The sequence below is a fragment of the Scleropages formosus genome, chromosome 14, assembly GCF_900964775.1.
Source record: "Scleropages formosus chromosome 14, fSclFor1.1, whole genome shotgun sequence".
NCBI lineage: Eukaryota > Metazoa > Chordata > Actinopteri > Osteoglossiformes > Osteoglossidae > Scleropages > Scleropages formosus.
The window spans coordinates 4,071,301-4,090,548 of record NC_041819.1 but is presented as its reverse complement, the minus strand read 5'-3'; the positions used below and the strand labels follow the sequence as shown (position 1 = coordinate 4,090,548).

General features: G+C 40.2%; 1 protein-coding gene across 1 annotated transcript in view; it reads right to left on the bottom strand.

Annotated features, from left to right (window-relative positions):
- Positions 1 to 18,729, bottom strand: part of LOC108918283 (protocadherin-9-like) — a 131,869-nt gene extending 113,140 nt beyond the window's left edge. The window contains exons 1-2 of the mRNA XM_029258037.1: positions 18,625 to 18,729; positions 14,912 to 18,073 (exon numbers count right to left, since the gene is read on the bottom strand). Coding sequence (XP_029113870.1) covers positions 14,912 to 17,944 — 3,033 coding nt within the window. The 5' untranslated portion in view covers positions 17,945 to 18,073; positions 18,625 to 18,729. The remainder of the gene's footprint in view (positions 1 to 14,911; positions 18,074 to 18,624) is intronic.
- Positions 18,730 to 19,248: the final 519 nt, after the last annotated feature.

Genomic DNA, 19,248 nt, shown 5'->3' with positions numbered 1-19,248 from the left:
TTCTTTCTTTCTTTCTTTCTTTCTTTCTTTCTTTCTCTTTGTTTAATTGGCTGTGTCAGTTGACTAGTTACATACTAACCTCAAATGTCTAAGCTTGAACTTCACTAACTTTGAGTTTTGCTCTCTGGATTTCAAGACTGCAACATTCCAATTAAAGTATGACATTATAATCATAACAGCTTGTTTAAATATAAGCAACCATGGCAGAACTATTTTTAAACTATAATGCATTCCAAATATTTTTCTGAAATATGCTGCCCTCTTTGAAGCTTTTCAGCCAAATGACTGTTCTATATGTCTTTTAAATTGTATTCTGAAGCACTCCATTGTTTATTAATGCTTTCCAACAGGAAGTTATTCATAAGATGACAGAGGACTTCTGCAGGCAATCTGCAAGAACAAGGCAAACTCTGATTCCTGGGTTCAGAATAACTGCTCGCTTGTTTGAAGACTGGATCAGGCACAGCCCTTATTCACGCATAGACCCTGTGATATCAGCCTGGAGACACATTCCAATATACACTTTAAAAGAACCGTCATTGTGCACAATCAGAGACGTACCCTATAAAGGAATGCGGTAACGGTAAAGGGGGTCACGCAGCACACACAGCTGACTCTTACAAAGAGAGACTTTGAATAAACGCTCAAGGCCAATCGCAGTCACATTACCAACTGCTGTTCATGGCAGGATTCTTGCTTCCCTCCAACAGTTGTTTTTGCACTCCATAAGCAATATCCTGCCACCAATGATATATGCAGCCATATTTCATGTGCAGTGGATGGGCCTTCTGACTCTGTTTCATAGCCTTGCTTCGCATTAAATAAAACGTATGAGGCAGACATGCTGGGTTATGTCTCGATACTGCAAGCCAGCTCATTTGCATTTTGTTCCCCCCGACTGTAAAGTCTGCAGTGTCAATATGCAAAAAAAACGCAGTGGGATGTGCACCATATCCATGTATATTTCTACTATAATTTTATAATACTCTAACTAGAGCAGTTAAAGAAGGCAGTGTTCTGTTCTATGAGTGAACTGAGATAACACAAATCAATTCCCTGAAAACTGATTTTTTTTTTTTTTTTTTTTTGGAGAGCAGCGGTAAAGAAAAAAATTAATCTAAGGAATCCAACTGTTTTACACCACTGTATATAATAACATTTTTGCCAGTTCTAGTCTAAAGATGCTAAACGATCCTGCAGTAGCTGCATGAAAGTCTACAAGGGAGTATTCATTCCCAACAATTTTTGGCATCCATGACAGTGACACAACAGTAGTTTTCATGTGCAACATGTTCTGTAATCACACACCTCAAGTAGATTTTTTTTTTTTTTTCGAGATTCATTGTTTTATAGTCATCCTATTGAAACAAAACATTCTGTTATTTTTACTGGCAAAGTATCACTAATAAGAACAAAGTAAAAAAAAAAGGTGTAACTGAATACTGACAGTAACAAAACACTCTGCAAAAGGATCTTCATCAAATTCACCTCTTCATCTCCTAGAAGTGGCACACACTCTATAATTAATTTTAAAAACTTAAATGAAATTTAAAAAAAAATAAAAATAAATGTCTGTGGCTAACACTGATACATCTGGAAGTTCAGCCTATAAGCAAGAATCGGAAGGCCTGTGGTGGAATAGGACAAATTAAAAACAAAAACACGGTTAGACATCCCTCTCCTTACATACCAGCAGACCATGCACTTATCAACAGATGACTAAATAAATCTCCTTACTAAACTCATCAACTGACAGGTGACATCCTATCAGCCTTTCGTCTGAAAAAGAAGGAAAAATGAAAAAGTATGAGTGTGACTATATGAAGTAAAGCACTTCAGATCCTTCTTCAATGCACAAACCATATGTAGTATATGAGTTTCTTTTTAAGGAATTTCTTTTTATCAGCACCTTGCAAATGTATTGCTTTTAAAAGAGAAAAATTATACAGTTTGTGCATAAAAGTGGACTCCTCCTTGCAGAATTTGTGGTACTTGAACTATTGATTTGAAGCCTCAGACAACAAGGTGTGAATAATGCAACAAACATGCTGATGAGCCTAAGCATTCTACTATCTGAAAATCACCTGGTTCAGTGAAATGTCATTGACCTTTTGCAGGAATTTATGGCAGATTCACAGCTTTCAGAAAAGCCATTAATGGTTACAGTAGGATGTGACTGGGTTACAGGCAAAGTGCGGATGTCAGAGAAGCAAAGATTTCAATGCGGTCATTTAAATTTTCCAGTTAACAGTACACTTCTCACATTCATAGGGTGTTATTGTTTTTTAAAGATGTTATATTATACGAACACCTAAGATCTGCTCAGAAGAACACGTATTTCCCAGTCTGAAGTTTTGTAAAAGCTTGAAAGGGATGACTGTAACCCTTAGGGCAATTTCTTCACCCTTGAGCGGACACACAGTGAGGAAACGGAAGCGTTCGCTAGCAAGATCAACTGCGGGGTATCTAAGTATTCGGCTACAATTATTTATTTTGGTTTTGTCACATTTGTTAGTTCTAATGCCTAGATAAAGTACAGTTTCAAAAGTAACTGTTAATATTACACTACTCTGCAGAATAGCAGTGATTTCAACAGCAAAGTGAAATGAGATGTTGTAGTCTAATGTTTGCTTTTTTAAACCTTCTTTTTCCTTTGAATTGCTGTATGTTACCATTAAAATTTGGGAAACCGTGGGTTGAATTTAAGGAAGAAGGAAGAGAAGACATTTCACCAGTTCAGTTACAGGTGATTACACAACTTTTAAGGACTCAATCAACAAATTTTAGTTTAGTGAAACTTCAGCCTCTACATCTGGCTGCAGATGCAGAACTATAAAGAGTGTCATAAACAATATATACTTAATTGAGCACAAACGGTGAGTTCACAGCAGCCTGCTAAAAGCCACAGTTGCAGCACGGGAGGTCGAACCCGCTAGGGGCCAGCCCTAGCGTACAGGAGGCAACTAGAGACCTGCAGCAGAGCAGACGAGGCTTGTGTAACTTTTAACAATTGATGTGTTCTTTTCATCTAAGAGTCTCTTTGAGCTTTATATACAGTGTGCAGCTCTGAAATACAGTCTCAAGCAAGGAATGCCTTCCAAAGTGACAGTCTAACCATGTCAGATTGGAGATGCCCAAAATTCAGCCATGCCATCATTCAGTCATATACACACACACACACACACACACACACACACACACACACACACACACACACACACACACACTTTCAGAACCGCTTGTCCCATACGGGGTCACAGGGAACCGGAGCCAACCCGGTAACACAGGGCGGAAGGCCGGAGGGGGAGGGGACACACCCAGGACGGGACGCCAGTCCGTCGCAAGGCACCCCAAGCGGGACTCGAACCCCAGACCCACCCGAGAGCAGGACCCGGTCCAACCCACTGCGCCACAGCACCCCCCTTAGTCATATACAAATATCAACAAAATTAAACAATTGTAGCTGTAATTGTTTTCATTAACCTTATTTTTTTTTCTTTTATATAATCTACCATTATTAATTTTTGAAACGGTTGTTTTTAATCAACCATTACTGTATATCATTGTATGCAGTGACATGCAAATTCCATATATCCACTTCACTAGCATGCGCAATAGGTTAAATATCACAGTGCTTCATTTCTGTCTTGAAAAGTATGTTCAGAAAACCTGGCATATAATTCCTATTAGCAAGTAGGGATCTACTAAAGTGAAAACCAAAAGTGAAGTATGTTGCAAGCACGTAAAATGAACATAAAGTCTTGCTTTGCAGTCTCAACACAGGTTGAACACACATGAACAATACATTCCAAGTGATCATGTATGTAGTAATAGTTAACCTCCAGCTTATAGCAAATACATGTTACTCACACATACCTGGGGTCTAGTTTGATTAAATGAATATTTTTGGGTTATACAATTGTGTGCAATTTTACTGCAGCCTTGACAAAAAAAAAAAAAAAAAACACTCAACAGATTGAGTTAAGAAGTGTGCACAGAAGGCCCTGATTCTGTTTCATCATGAATAAGAGTATTTTTCTGTGTGAGGTGAATGCAAGACAAAGACTGAGAGCAACCCATTTGGAGAAGGTAAAACAGAGCACTGTTTTGTATTCCAGTGCTCAGTTTTCTGCAAGTAGTATAAACAAACTTTAGTTAAGGGGAGGGGGGTGTCTGCCTACTATTTCAGTGGAAGGGTTTCTGTGGAGATGTTCTTCATCCAAATAGCCAAAAAAAGTTATTATTCTCCATAACACTGACCAGCCTTTTTTAAAAAAGAAAAAAAAAATCTCCCAAATCCTTTGTTTTTCGATATCACTTTTGTCCAGTGACATGTGTAAACAGTGGTAATACACAAAATTAACTGCATCGTCCCAGTAGATAGGTTTCTATGGTGACATCTTTGAAATTGCTTGTGCTATCCACATTCGGCATAAAAGAATCACCCTCTTCTTGTATTTTCTTTTTTTCTAATTTCGCTTGACAGCACTGTCCATTCAGTTTCATGTGTTAATTGGCCATTTTGATATTCTCATACAAGAAAGGGATGTGGTAAACAGGGAATTGGGGTAGAATGGAAATGTGCTTTCATGAAAGACAAAGCCTGATTTGTAATAAATGGTTTATTTCTTTTTGCATTACAATTCAGTCCTTCAAGAGTTCTGCTTCTAAGAGCCATACTTATATTTATAGGACTGAAACCGCCTACGGAAGCTACAGAATATAGGGGCTGGCACAAGCTTTAGCAACCTATGAGCTCTTAATACAAGAATATAAACATACTGAGTTCAGTATATGAGGTTTTACACCAATGAACTGCTGGTTTTCAGCACAAAAACTCAACACAATTTGCATAACAGAACAAATAGTAAAAGTTATGTCCAGGTGTCTCTCTTGCACACTTGTTGCATAACATGACTTACTAGAGTTTTACACATTTTAAAACTAATTTAAATTTATTAAGATTGTATGTAACTTTCAATGTGAATGTAACATGCCTGACAATGTACCTATTCTGTCAGCATTTTACACATACTGTCAGGATAGTTTTGATGCTCAAAAGAAAGAGTCAGAAATAATACTAATTCATTATTCCAAACCACACTGCTGATGTCATAAGAGAAGAAAATACAGTAGAGGAAAGAATGATATTGTTCTACAGCTGAGATCTGTCACAGGCAGCAAAAGAAGTTAGCTGTATATGACCTGTATATGCAGAAGGCCACAATAAACTGAGAACAGTATCATTAGAACGCTGGCCTTTGGCTGCAATGCCCTTGAATTTACTGATTTGCTACATACTTTACTTATACAGTAATAACTATAACTTGTGTAGACATATTGTTAAAAGTTCACAAATCAATACCGATCACATTAAGAAAACGAGTGCAGTTCCAGTTTTCAAACTTGGAGTTTAGACTTTTGAACATATAGAAAAAAATTTAAAGTCTTTGTGAATTTGTGACTTTTGTGTTCATGTTTTACAATACATAACAGCAAATGATCTTCAATTAATGATTATAGGTACAAATGGGCTCATCTACTTCATGTCACACCTAAACTGTTTTAATTATAGAAGTAATTTTATGACTCAAAGAAAAAAAGAATGTATATGCTACTTTATCCGTTCTTGTTTTGTCAAACATATCACTGAAGACTTAAAAAATGCTACAAATTGAATTGAACCAATCCACAATCTTCAATTATAGATCTGTTAATAATTGCTTCTCCCATTGGGATATGACTAACAGCTTCCAACTGTTTGAAAATCCATTACCAGAGTAATAATGTTTGATCTGATTAACAAATGGCCTTATTTACAACAATTAGCCTCACTGAGGCAATTTAATACTTTACAAACCAGTCCGAGCCACTACAATGTTGTCCCCAATGTCCAGTCTGTTTACTTAGTTTGAATTTGTTTTAAAGTTGGGATAAGGGCAAATGAAATTCTGGCTCAAATCACAAAATACATTCAGCAAACATTTTGATTGCAGCTACACAAACATGCGATGGAATGAATAAACACACAGAATTGGACGCTTCGTAGGTGTGACATTTGAAGGTGTTTTTCTTTTTTTTTTTGGTAACTTCCAACATTTCTCTACGTTTAGAAGGATTTCAGGAAAGCTGGACGTCCAAAACTGAAAATGGTTCATCGTTACCAGCCGAACATTATATGTTGAATATTTCAAATATAGATGAACAAGCATACTAACAAAAAAGTTAAGCCTGTAACACTGCCCCAATCTTCATTACGTTTTGAGTTCAAAATATAGAGATGTTAAAGGAATGAGCAGCTTGTCAAAAGCAATCCATGATGCTGCATCCAACAGGGTTGCACCCATCAGTTTTGAACCCAGCTGAGGTAATGCTGGACCCCTCTGGTGACAACCATGGGACATCTCTACTTTGAAACGTATAATTGAAGGTCGTCTTGTTATCTTTCCAGCTGACAGCAATTACCTGGTGAGGCTTCCGCCTATTAGATGCAGCAAGGGTTGCTTCAGCGAAGGGTCAGTCTTTATAAGAGAGGCACCTGCTGCTCATAAACATCTCACATCCAACCTTTGCCCCTTATGTGACACCCCAATAGGCATCCGGGATGCCTCTAACTATGCTGACAACTCCAGCTTTTTCATCAGAACATACTGAACTTAATAAAGATCCATAAGTCCCTTTGACAGGGGCTTTGCTGTGAATTTCGACTGTGTCATTTTTATTCGTTTTGTCTCCCTTGGGATACTTGTATTGCTTTTCCCTAATGGACAGACCCTAATGTTGGTGTGATTCATCTTCTGAATGTGTTGTTAGCCTGCACTGCCAATCATTTGAACATGCCAGCAAATGAAAGAAAATGAATATATGATTTGTAAATAGGCAACCAAACAAACAGATCCAGCCCAAGTTAATGAGCACACAGAAAGAGCTGAGTGATGAAAAGCAGTTCTGCAATTGATCTGAAAAACCGAGGGACCTCCAACCTGGTAATAAGGTTTCAGCTGTCCTCATAACAGCATTGAAGGTCTGCTTCTTGACAGGGGTTCTGCAAGGTCCTGAGATAGGTGTACTGGAAAATTACAAGATCAGCAGTGGGAGAGAGCTCAAGTTTGCCACAGGACTGCTCTGTAGGAAAGGCGAGGGTACACATTTGATTTGTCTTCCCTTTTTGTGGACGCTGCAGGACACTGAGCAGTATTGAGGGCACTAGAACAGCATCCTTGGTGACATGCCAATTGGGTTAAATGGACCTCCTAGTGTACTGTGGGATAAAGAGTATTCACAGCAGTGAGATACACCACAAAGTCTCAAGGTGTACAATGATTGTCAAGGGAAAGAAACACACACATATATGATTCAGACATTAAAGCTAAAACCGTACTGTGGATGAATAGTTTTCAGATAATAGTTTTGCAGTAATGGTTTTCCAGTCACAAAGCACCTGCATAGTGAACAAAAGCTCATGATTGCGAAGATGCTTGACTATCACAGGTGCAACATTTCCACACCTGAAATCGCCAGCCATTATCACATATAATTTCCCAGAATTACACGCATAAGAACAGTTTTTATCATTAATATTCAACTTGGAAACCTTAATAGATCTCATCCATTATGACTGTTCACAAGTATCCCTCAGAAATTTACAAGTAAACAGCTGTTGCAAGTAGAACTGGTGGCTTAGTGGTTTGAGCTGTTGCTTTTAGTCCCAAAGGCTGAAAGTTCAAATCCCACCTTCAGCTACAGTACCCTTGAGCAAGGTACCCTAAGTTGTTCCAGTCAAATTACCCAGCTGTACAAATGGGTAAGGAGTTGTAAGTAGCTTAACGTTATAATACACGTTGGCAAAAAACCTCCACTAACTGAAAAAATGTAAAATGATGTAAATGGAAGTAATGTTGACTCACAAAGTTCCACGCATTTACCTACTCAGCTTCCACATTATATATCTTCACTGCACACATCATTTAATAAAATGAGTAATTTAAGAGATTTCTTTGTTACAGCAGTTAAAGCACATTTTCATCCTTATGAAGATATTTGAAAACTGAATTGTTCTTTCAGTCAAACAAATTTAATTTTGCATAATTGCAGGAGACTCGGCAAAATGCTGGGAACTAAGTATGTTGTGTTGCTGAAAGAGGAAAATATCAACTTTAGTTTCAGTGTTTTTCATGGGTGAATTGGAAGCTTTCACATACAGAATGGTTGCATTTTTGTGAAATGCTTATTATTCAAGTGGTCTGGAAAGGGTTAATGTTTTGCTCAGATAGGGGGAAAAAGCCTGTTTGATCATGTGGCTACTTGCCGCCCTATCATATCACCATCATCCTTTTGGTCCAGCAGAGATATTTGTTGTTCTCTGTGTTTCACCCCTCTGGTCAAATACCCGACAATGGGAAGTGTTCTGGTGACAACAGCAGGGCTCCACAGTTGTTTTCTTCACAATGGGATGCTAAAACGAAGCTCATCTAATTATTTTCTCATCTTTCCATCTCCACTAAACCAGTGAAAAGGGCCGAATGGCTTCGAAGGAGGGTTCACCTGAGCTACGAGAACTGACTGCAGAACCCGACTTGTGGCTCTTTTTTTGTGATTTCTCAGTAAGCTCCAGGGAGGCCTCGGCAGGGCTGACGACTGCAGTGCTTCAATCAGCCAGTCCTCAGCTTGCAGTTACAGCCAATGAATAGCTTGAAGCCACTTGGACCTGAGCGGATCCTGTAGGGTATTGTTGAATAAATGGGTGGCTCACTGAACTGTGTCTCAGTCTGTTCTCATTTGGGTCATCCTAACAGGTCCAGCAAAGCGGGTGTGCACACCTACGTCAGTTCAGCAAAGGACTAAAAACAAACAAAAACACATTGTATTGAGGGGGCTCTGTCTTTTCATTCTACATATTTAAATTACACTTAGTCAATGTAAAAAGTAGGCAATTTGATTTGTATATTGTGAAAATAGTGTTGCTAAAAGTCAAATGTAGATCCATCTGTATCAAGGGGATAATGTATCAAAATGAAGAAATTATAAAGGTGTAAACACTGTTCAAGCAATGTTTAAAATTTATGTTTATTATCTTTAAAGCCTGTAGTTGTAGATTACTACATTTTAGCCAAATACAGATTTCAGATAAAGATTACATTAAGTAAACAAGTCAGTTACAACAAAACACACCACATTAAGCATAAAACATCTCTGAAATACATTATAAGTTACATATGTGTAGTTCAAAGTAATTTAACTGAAGCTTGAGGTCACTTGGTAAAATGTCAAGTGAAGGTACTGAAGTGAGCCTTCGTATCACCATTAATAATACAAGTATTCACATAATGGCAGCAGTGCTAAGATACTCTCACCCAGATGACCTCTGTCTAGGACAATGCTCAATTGTACATCATTTAATACCCTGTGCCTGCTGACTTGGAATGGAACTACAGTTGAGTTTATTAAGGAAAAGGAGATATGTAGCAAACAACATTTAAGGTAGATTTTTTTTTTCTTTCCATTTAAACGTTGAACTCAAAACCCTTTTCTCTCAAATACCTCTCATAACTGGACAAATGCTACACAAATCAAAGGAGGAAAGATGAAACTAATTTATACATAACAGTGATCTCTCCATAATTTCTTATAAAATGCAAAGAACAAGCAGCCAAGAAACATTTTCTTCAAGCCTCTACTTGATTCATTTCAGTTTTTGAATGATGCAAAACAGCTCCAAAGCTTGAAAATGTGTTTTGCTAACCATGGCATAATAAATAAACAAATACACAAAGATTTTTTTTTTTTTTGAATAACCTACAAACATTTAAAATCTAGAGTAGAAAGATTAAAGAATTCTTAAGAAATGTCAGTGAGTTCAGATAATACTAATTTCCACATTTTTGTTTCCAAATCTCAAACGGCAAATCCCAAGGAAATAAGATACAGACAATACACAGATGATAATGAACTACATATTGGGGACTAAAAAAAAATCAAAGCATTTTTCAAGCCTGTTTTTCATGTGGAATTTTTTTTTCCTTTTCTTTTTCTTTTTCTTCATCTCAGGAAGAAGAAAAATACTCTGGAAAGTGTTCAAACCACCAGAGACACACATGCCAAACAAACTAGAAGACCGGGAAAGTAATACTGCAATCAGTCTAGCAAGTGACCTTACTGTACAATCAGATGTTGCTGTTCTGAAGTACTAGGACAAAAGCAGCATCAGTGACATCAAATGTTGACAGGACAATAACATCACAGATGAAATTCAATAATACTTCAGTGATTATACATAAATCTTATTAATATGAGAAATGCTAGGAAGCGAGTTGTAATATAGCCACCCATTTTTGGAGCAACCTGGGAAAAAGATCATATCATTAGGGCTTGTTGCATTTAAATTAATTACCAATATGAACAAGTAAATTCAAGCATGCAAGAACAGAATTGGAAAAAAAGTATTTGAAAAATGCATTGTACTATTGCTTTAGAGCATAAAATAACCTAACCTTATTATTATTGTTATTGTATTGTTATTATTGTTAGCCAAAACATCAACAGATGGCTAACTTAATGCCATGACCCTCTTTATATATACACTAGAGAAAATAACATTTTTAATAGCAATACATGGCACTTTCACAAACTAATTTGTAATACAAAATTGTGCTGGTCACTGAAACAAGGTCAGGCACAAGCTAGGAGACAGACATAAATGAGGCTGCAAATAATAAAACGACATTAAGCAAAACTAAAAATACCTACAGTAACTGCCTGCCCTGGTTAAAAAAAAAAAATGAAGGCAAATGCACAATTTCTGATGTGTTCAAAGATGGAGAGACGATGGGGGGTTACTGGAAAGGCTAAGCAAAAAAGTTAAGTAAAATTGTGCTGAATGAATACAGTCACATGATCTGTGGCCAATTCGCAGAATTCACTTGTTTGCTTATAATTGAACATGAAAATAGTCATTCTTACTAGGCAGTCAAAATATGAAGGTCTGGCAAATCCTACAGCTCTGCCATTTAAATCAATCTGATAGACACGAAATCGATTTTAAAGAAACTAAAAACACCTCCTGGCTGTCAACATCCCCAAAGATGAAATTAAACCTTTGGAAGTATAAGTGAGGTCTATATCAGCAGAACTCGAGAGATATAGTAGCAGAAAGTCCCCTTAGGTGCAGGATTGTCATAGTCCATTAATCTTTTCAAACTCCCCCAATCATTTTCACTCCCTCCATACTAATCCTTTATTAACATGGCAAATTAACCTGTTGAAAAACAGAAAGTAAATTGCCTCTGTAAATCTAGTGCACTGGGTCTCAAAGAGCTCCTGTTTGGATAAGATGTCCTGTCATCAGACTAAATTTGTCACGTTTAAAGTCATTCAAGGAAAAGTATTGCCATTTGCTGTCATTTGTGTCCTTTGGTTTAATTGCTTAAATTTATGAGGCAATACAGGTCTCTTAATGTGAAGTCTCAAAAGCTGTTTCACAGCCGTTCTGGTACCTTTTGAGCCCTGGAATTGCTTTCTTATACCGGTCATTTCTTTCGTCAGTCCGAACATTCACCGAGCAGCCAGAAATATGAGGACACAGCAATAGCCAAGTGTTATTATGTGCTGTAACAGTGGGAGGTACATATTCCACATCCTACTGAATAGCGAGCAGAGCCGTTAGAAAACAAGTACGATGTATGCAAAGTGACTAGTTCATGTCTGACTGCGGGAAAACAACAATTTTATAACTGAATTGTTTGTTCAGTGCTGGAAAACATAGTGTCACATAGGCTGTTTGAGGTACTTTGCTTAAAAGCATCCAAGTCTATCCTATTTTTTTATGAAAGTATCAAGTATATATCATGCATACATCAGAAGAGCTTATGGATCTAGACTTTCAAACCATTCCATGGAAATCTCATGTTATTTAGCGAAAGTCAAATGAACAACTTCCCTGTAATATGACTTCATTTAATTCATTCATTCATTCATCCTTATTCAATAACCACTTGTCCAATGCACAGTCATGGTCCAGAGCCCATCCTGGAAGCATAGCATGTGAGGCAGGGTACACCCTGAATAGGGCACCAACCCGTTGCAGAATCATAATGAACCATCAAATTGGGATATAAATAACCAAATAAAAATAATTTCAAAAATCTCCAAAAATTAACTCAAGAAAATGATGAGAATAAAAGGAGCCAAACAGGTTAACCTGCATAGTCTCTGAGGACTTCTCTCAATGGCAGTCTGTCCAGGCAGATCTACTGACCATAACTTTTTGTACTGTGCATAGCAGGTCTGTTCACAAACTTCAATTAATTCTCAGTAATATCATGAACGGAGCTGATCAATATTAGACTTGAGCAGCAAGAAGAGCAGCAGTGTATTTTGAAAGCTGAAGGTTGCTTGCTTAGGTCCCAAGAGGAGCTTGACTGTAGTACTCATGAAAAAGATGCTTAACCTGAATGGCTCCAGTAGAATATCTTGCTGTCGAATGTTTTTTAGATAGCTAAGCAACAAAAAACCCTTTGGAGTTATACATAAATTGGGGGGGGCGGACAATTTTGGCTTATTACTCCCCAGTTGTCCTTTACTAACATTTAACTGACCCTAATCATAAGTGTTTGTGTGTGTGTGTGTGTCTGTGTAATGCTTCCAAACAGGACGGACCGACACGACGCTGAACTACACTTCTGTCACACATACGGCAACTTCAGCTGTTAACACAAATATTACTATCCACAGAAGAAAGTCAAAACTTTTTTCCCATTTTTTGACAGGGTAAGGGAATATCTTTGGAAAACCACAGTCTGTCACCATATTCAGTGTGTGTATCACACAGCTTTCTGGATGTGGACACTGCATGATATATAGTACTGTGCAGAAGTCTTAGGCACTTAGATGTTTCACAAAAATATTTGTTTTAGACAGTTATTTAATGTCTTCTGCATTAGTGTCAATGGCAAAGAGCATATTTTAAGATTTCCAAGAATTCCTTTTGCAAAAGGTTACAGTATTACAGTAAGGGTTCTGTATGTTGTTAAAGAAAGAAAGTACACACACACACACACTGTCTGAGACCACTGATCCCAAGCGGGGTCGCGGCGAACCGGAGCCTAGCCCAGCAATAGAGGGCACAAGGCTAGACGGGGAGGGGACAAACCCAGGATGGGACGCCACTCCATCGCAAAGCACCCCAAGCAGGACTTGAACCCACGACCCGGCCAAGCCCGCCGCGACCCTGCTCAGGACAAGCACTGGTTGACAATGTATGGTTATTAAGCTTTGTAGGAAGTTTATTAATTGAGAGCATTACTTTTGCAAGCGATTTCACTTTATAGTTTTTCCCCAACCAAGTGACCAAAACTTTTGCACAGTACTGTATAGTATTTATACATATTTGCAATATTATTATTATTTTTTTTTAATTTTATGTGTATTCTTGGGGGGTGAACTTACACTCGGACACCCCAAAGACATGCCTTCTTAGACTGAGCTGTATTCACACAGAGCTCGAAGTACAGTCCTGATAGGGGAAGAGCAGCACGAAGGAGTCGGATAAAAGGTGTCGTTAAGCGAGCGAACGGCCGTGTCATTCCTCACGCGGCCCCCTTACAGGCCGCGCCATTAGGCTACACGCTTCCTTTCTGTCCGCACTCTTTCACGGTCAGGCCATTACACCGGGCGGCGGCGTCGCCTTCACTCCGCATAAATAAAAGCCACACAGACGTCCACGCGCCGACACGAGCACGGTCTTATCGCTTACAGCGGTAACGGCCATTAATAATCCGCCGTGTGCCCGCTCTGGTCATTAGACATCAGAATTTCGGAGAGCGCGCGAATAGAAGCGCTTCCTCCGCCCGCTTCCATTAGAGAGCGGTGCGCCGCTTGGTAAGGTGGCTCGGTGCCAGGAGGCGCGCTGAAGAGCAACAGTGCCATCTACAGGTAGGGCCACGTCTCCTCTCCCGGCAAATTCACAAGTACACGTCACATTGTATCATTAGTCCCAAATTAATTAGACTCTCCGAAAGTCATGATAGAAAAATCACAGTTTATGTTAAATTTTGACTCTTATTAATTGATTTTTTTTTTCAGCTGGGTATGTAATTTATTGATAATCTTACACTTATGATGTACCAGGGAGTAGAAACTATTAAAGTTTGCAGCATTTTCTGTATCCCATTTAATTAGTTTCTCTTAACAATCATTAGACACCATCGATTTTATTCATATCATTCTAGAAAATAGCGTATGTTGAACTATATGCCACATCCATAAAGTTATAATGAAATTCAAATACAACAAAAAAGAGAAAAATAAAAGCAATGCTTTTCATTTTGAACCAGCTGTGATGCATTTCAGACAGAGCTGAGTGCTGTTCAGATGTGTATGATATATGCCATTATGCAGTGAAAACAAATATATATATATATATATAATATGTAAACTTTCAGTAGTTTGGCAAGAAAAAAATGTTTCTTTTACAAATGCTGAAAATACTTCTCGGTGCTGCAACTGAGCATATTTCCCATCTAGATTTCTCACTCCTAGAAACACTGGCACAGCCTCATGGACGCTGACAACTATTAAAGCCTTTGTTTTTAGAGGTCATAACATAATCTCTTGGCAAAGTTTTTAATCAAAATACAAATTCATTAAAAATAATAATTAAAAAATGGTTAAGGTTTCTAATGAGCACAGAAACAGGCACATGATCCTCCAATTATAAAAATTAAGCAACAGACAAGAATTAACTGTCTTTTTCCCCTCTGATTTCGGCTTAGAAGTACATATAAGCAAGGGGCTGACCGGCAGATCCTCTTGACAGAATGACAAAGCAGAGTAAATGTGGTATACTGGCACTTCAGTACTGGTGCACCGGATCGCTATATGCAGTACTTATAGACCAGTAAATGTGCTCTTTTACCTGTCTGGTGTGCAAGGACCCCTTTGTCTTGAAGCCACCCTGGGAGCTGCATTCAGAGGCACTGAAGTGGTCTGAGCTGGTGGAGGACCGCTTCGAGAGGGTGTCGCAGCCCCCGACGAAGGTGTTGTCCAAGGGGAGCTCCTGAACCACATGATGCTTCTTCACAGACACTGGGGTGTCAGCCTTCAGGTGGAAAGCGGACTGCGGAGAGGCCGACTTGTAGTGCCTGGCCAGGTCGGGGCTGCTGGGTTTAAAGGTGCTGGTGGGCGCGGAGCTCCAGTCAAAGCGCCCTATGCCCTGCTCCTCCAGCTCCGCTGGAAGACTTATAGTGCCGTTAATGGGTTTGTGCATAGGGTCATCAGGTTTGGTCTCTTCAATGGTGACAAAGTTCAGCAAGGAGTTTTTCGGCGATTTCCTTTTCTTCCGCTTCTTTTTTTTATTCTGCTTATTCTCCTGATTGGGGGACATCCACTCGGCACCCTGCTTTTTCCTCTGAGCCGCCTTAAACCTCGAAACATGGCGACAACGTAGCAGGATGGTGACGAATATCACCACTATTACCACCATGGCCCCTGCCACAATAGCAATCATAATTGTCAAGTAGTCTCCACTCGGATAAGTCTCGCCGCTGTCACCGATGTTTTTATCCAAGGGAGTCTCCATGGTTCTGCGAATTAGGTCATAAATGTAAGTGGCATTGCCCACGGTGTCATTCACATACAGGAACACCAAGACCAGGGTATATAGAGACTTTGGGTAACCCAGATCGCTTATGTTGACCACCAGGCGATGGAGGCCAATGTCAGCGACAGACGGCTTCTCCTCAAGGGTAATGTTGCCCGTCACGGGGTCAATCCTGAACAAGCCATTGTTATTGCCACTCACAATAGTGTATTTCAGCTCGGCATTCATTCCCGTGTCTCCATCCACGGCAAAGACCTCAGCCACCACCGATCCAGGAATGGAAGAGAGGGGTACCAACTTGAATGAAGTATTTGACGGAGGATAAATAACAATGGGAGTGTTGTCGTTGACATCGATAACATTTATAGTCACCTTGGCTGATGATGAGCAAGGCGGCTGCCCACTGTCAACTGCCCGGACGTCAAAGGTGTAGGAGCTCTGCTGCTCTCTGTCGAAGGACACGTTGGACTTTATAACTCCAGAATAGGGATCTAAGATGAAATTTTCATAGTCATTCAGTATGGAGAGTGTCACGACGGCATTCTCTCCGGCATCGGCGTCGGTCACAGTGATCACTCCAACCGTGCTGTACTTAGGTAGGTTCTCAGACACAAAAAACTGAAAGTGGTTGTGCGTGAACTTAGGACTGTTGTCATTCTCATCCTGTATGGTGACTATAACGGCAGCCTGGCTTTGAAGCGGAGGTGTCCCGTTGTCCCTTGCCGTCACTGTGAAGAGGTAACGCTCCTGGTCCTCTCGGTTGAACACTCGAGAAGCTGTGAGAATCCCAGTTTTACGATCCAGGTCGAAGAAGGATGCATTAGGTCCAAGCTGGTAAACAATTTCTGCGTTCTTTCCACTGTCCTCATCCACAGCACTGATGGTGGTGAGGAACATGCCCCTTTTATTGTTTTCCATGACAGCCAATTCAATTACAGGCTGATTAAAGATGGGAGGGTTATCGTTCTCATCCTCCAGCCTCACTCGCACTAAAGCTGTCTGATTCAAGCTTGGCTTACCAGAGTCGGATGCTACGATTTTAAAGTTATACTCTTTGGTGCCTTCATAATCAAGTAGTGAGGAGGTCTCTAACAAATACTGGTTGTCATAAACTGCTTTAAGGTGAAAGGGTACGTCCTTTTCAATAAAGCAAATTACTTTTCCGTTGACATCTGTGTCTCTGTCTGACACTGTAATCAGAGCGATCTTGGTATTAACAGGGTCTTTCTCAGAAAGGAAAACCGTGCCATTAATTGGACTGATGATGTACCTCAGATCTATGTTTGGAGGATTATCATTAACATCTGTCACATTAATGACAATGTTAGCTCTAGCTGGGGTTGAACTGCCATCACTCGCCAGCACTACCATCTTGTGGATGGCACTTTCCTCTCTGTCTAAAGGCCGCTGCACTGTTATAAGGCCTGTGGTGGAGTTCAGTGAAAAAAGTGTTTTAGTGGCTAAGGAAACCTGGGAGCCATAAACATATCTGATGTCAGCATTGGGCCCAATGTCTGCATCCGTGGCTTGCAGCTGTACCACGGAGGTGCCCACTGGGGAATTCTCTGGGATATGGACCTCTATCTGACTCTCCTTAAAAATGGGCTGGTTGTCGTTCACATCTGTCACGGTTACCTGGAGAATGGCCGTACTGGACTTTTGAGGGCTGCCACCGTCCTCTACCTTTATTTTCATCACATAAGTGTCCTTCTGCTCCCTGTCCAAGTTCTGCTCCACAATCAGCTGGGGCCACTTCTCCCCTTCGGGTGTTTCCACAATGTCCAAGCCGAAGGCATTCTGCCCGTTCACAAGCTCATAGTGCTGCACACTGTTAAAACCCATGTCTGGATCAGTGGCAGAGGGAATGGCGAAGCGGCTGTTAATCAGCGTGTTCTCTGGGATGGAAATGTTTATAACTGGGGATGGGAACATGGGGGCGTTGTCATTTGTGTCCTTGACTATTATTTTAATTTTAATCAGCCTGAAATAATCATTCGGAAGGACGACTACCTCGATCTCAAAGGAACATTCGCTATCCTCATAGGAAGGGCCAGGGCACAGTTTCTCCCTATCGATGCGGTTAGAAGTTGTAAAGATCTCCCCAGTACTGCTTAAAACTCTCACTAAGGGGTTATCCCCAGCTTTAGAAACCAGCCTGTAAACCAGATTAGCACTGGCTCCAGTGGCAGAGTTTGTATGAGAAATGTTCAGATCCTTTGGTATGTTTCCAATGAGAGTATTTTCTTGCAACTCCTCTCTAATAGGGTAGATGAGCTCCTGGGCTATAGCTGGATCTAACCAAAAGCAGGTGACCAGAGTGGCCAACAGGTAAAAATCCTTAGGGTCCATAGCAACTGCTTTATGGTTTTCCACTTCTTATTCTGACCCCTTTTTCTTCTTCTTCTTCATGCACAACTGTGCTAAAACCCAGGATTCACGGAACCCCGAATTTGCATGCCAGTGACTGCCAACACAATCCTATAAACAAATGATCGCAACGTTAAGCTTTTAACCACATCACTCATGCAATAGACTGTTTTATTAACACGAGAAAATAGATATGCACATAAACCATTACCACTTGTAGTTACATAAAAATATGTTAAACACACAAGTTCTGCTGAATTCACACAGGCATATAAATAGAAAGAATTTCACCGAGCAAGGCAATATATCCCTTAACTGTGTTTTCAGCTATAAAACATATCAATATGTTCCCATGATAATGACTCCCTTACCCTGTAAGGATGTAGCGTCTTTAGTGATCATTCATACACTTCAGCATCATCATATTCCAAAGACGTACACAATAAATAAATTAGAGGGAAAAATGCTGATCTTTAAAGGACGGTTAAAAGCACTTTGCAGAACTTGAGAACCGCAACGTGCATTTCAGCAAACAGCAGTGACAGCTCGCATCGTTCACACATGAACCTCCTATGAATATGCATCGAAAGCAGCGGAGGGAAAAAAAAAAAAGGCTCGAAACAGATCTGGCTTTAGTTTCAGTGTAAATGTGCGCGTCTTACCCGGTTCTGCTCCGAAAGGGACTATTCGAGATCCGAGAAAGCTGTCGGATCCCGAAAATTGCCGAGCAACATAATTCCTAGGGCTCCTCAGTCCACAAAATAGCAACAAACCGCAACAGGAGAAAAAAAAATGATGATGAAGGAGCTGAAGAAGTACTCCAGGGCTGAGGTCCTCTGCGATCGCCGATTCAGTTTCCGCGCAGCCCACAGAAGAGACACATGATGTTCCACGGAGGAGACAGAAGCGGCGCTCGGAGGGCTGCCACAGGGTGGGGGTGGGGGTGCTGCCAAAGGGTGGGGGTGGGGGGTGTGCGGGGTCAGCGGTTGACGTGGTAACGAAGCATGTATCAATTAAAGCCTTCCTCTTGGCATTTAACTTTCCACCGCTGGCAGTTACCGCATGGATGGATGGATGGATGGATGGATGGACGGATGGATGGATGGACGGATGGATGGATGGATGGACTGCAGGTTTTTTCTTCCTCTTTCTGTCTCTAGATCCTCTTCAACAAACAGAATCAGGTGATCAGTCTGTGCTCCTCTGGACAAAACGGGTCCATGCAGTCATCCCGCATCAGCATACTCCCCGGGAAGCCACTTGTGCGACCTGCTCTAATGTCACCT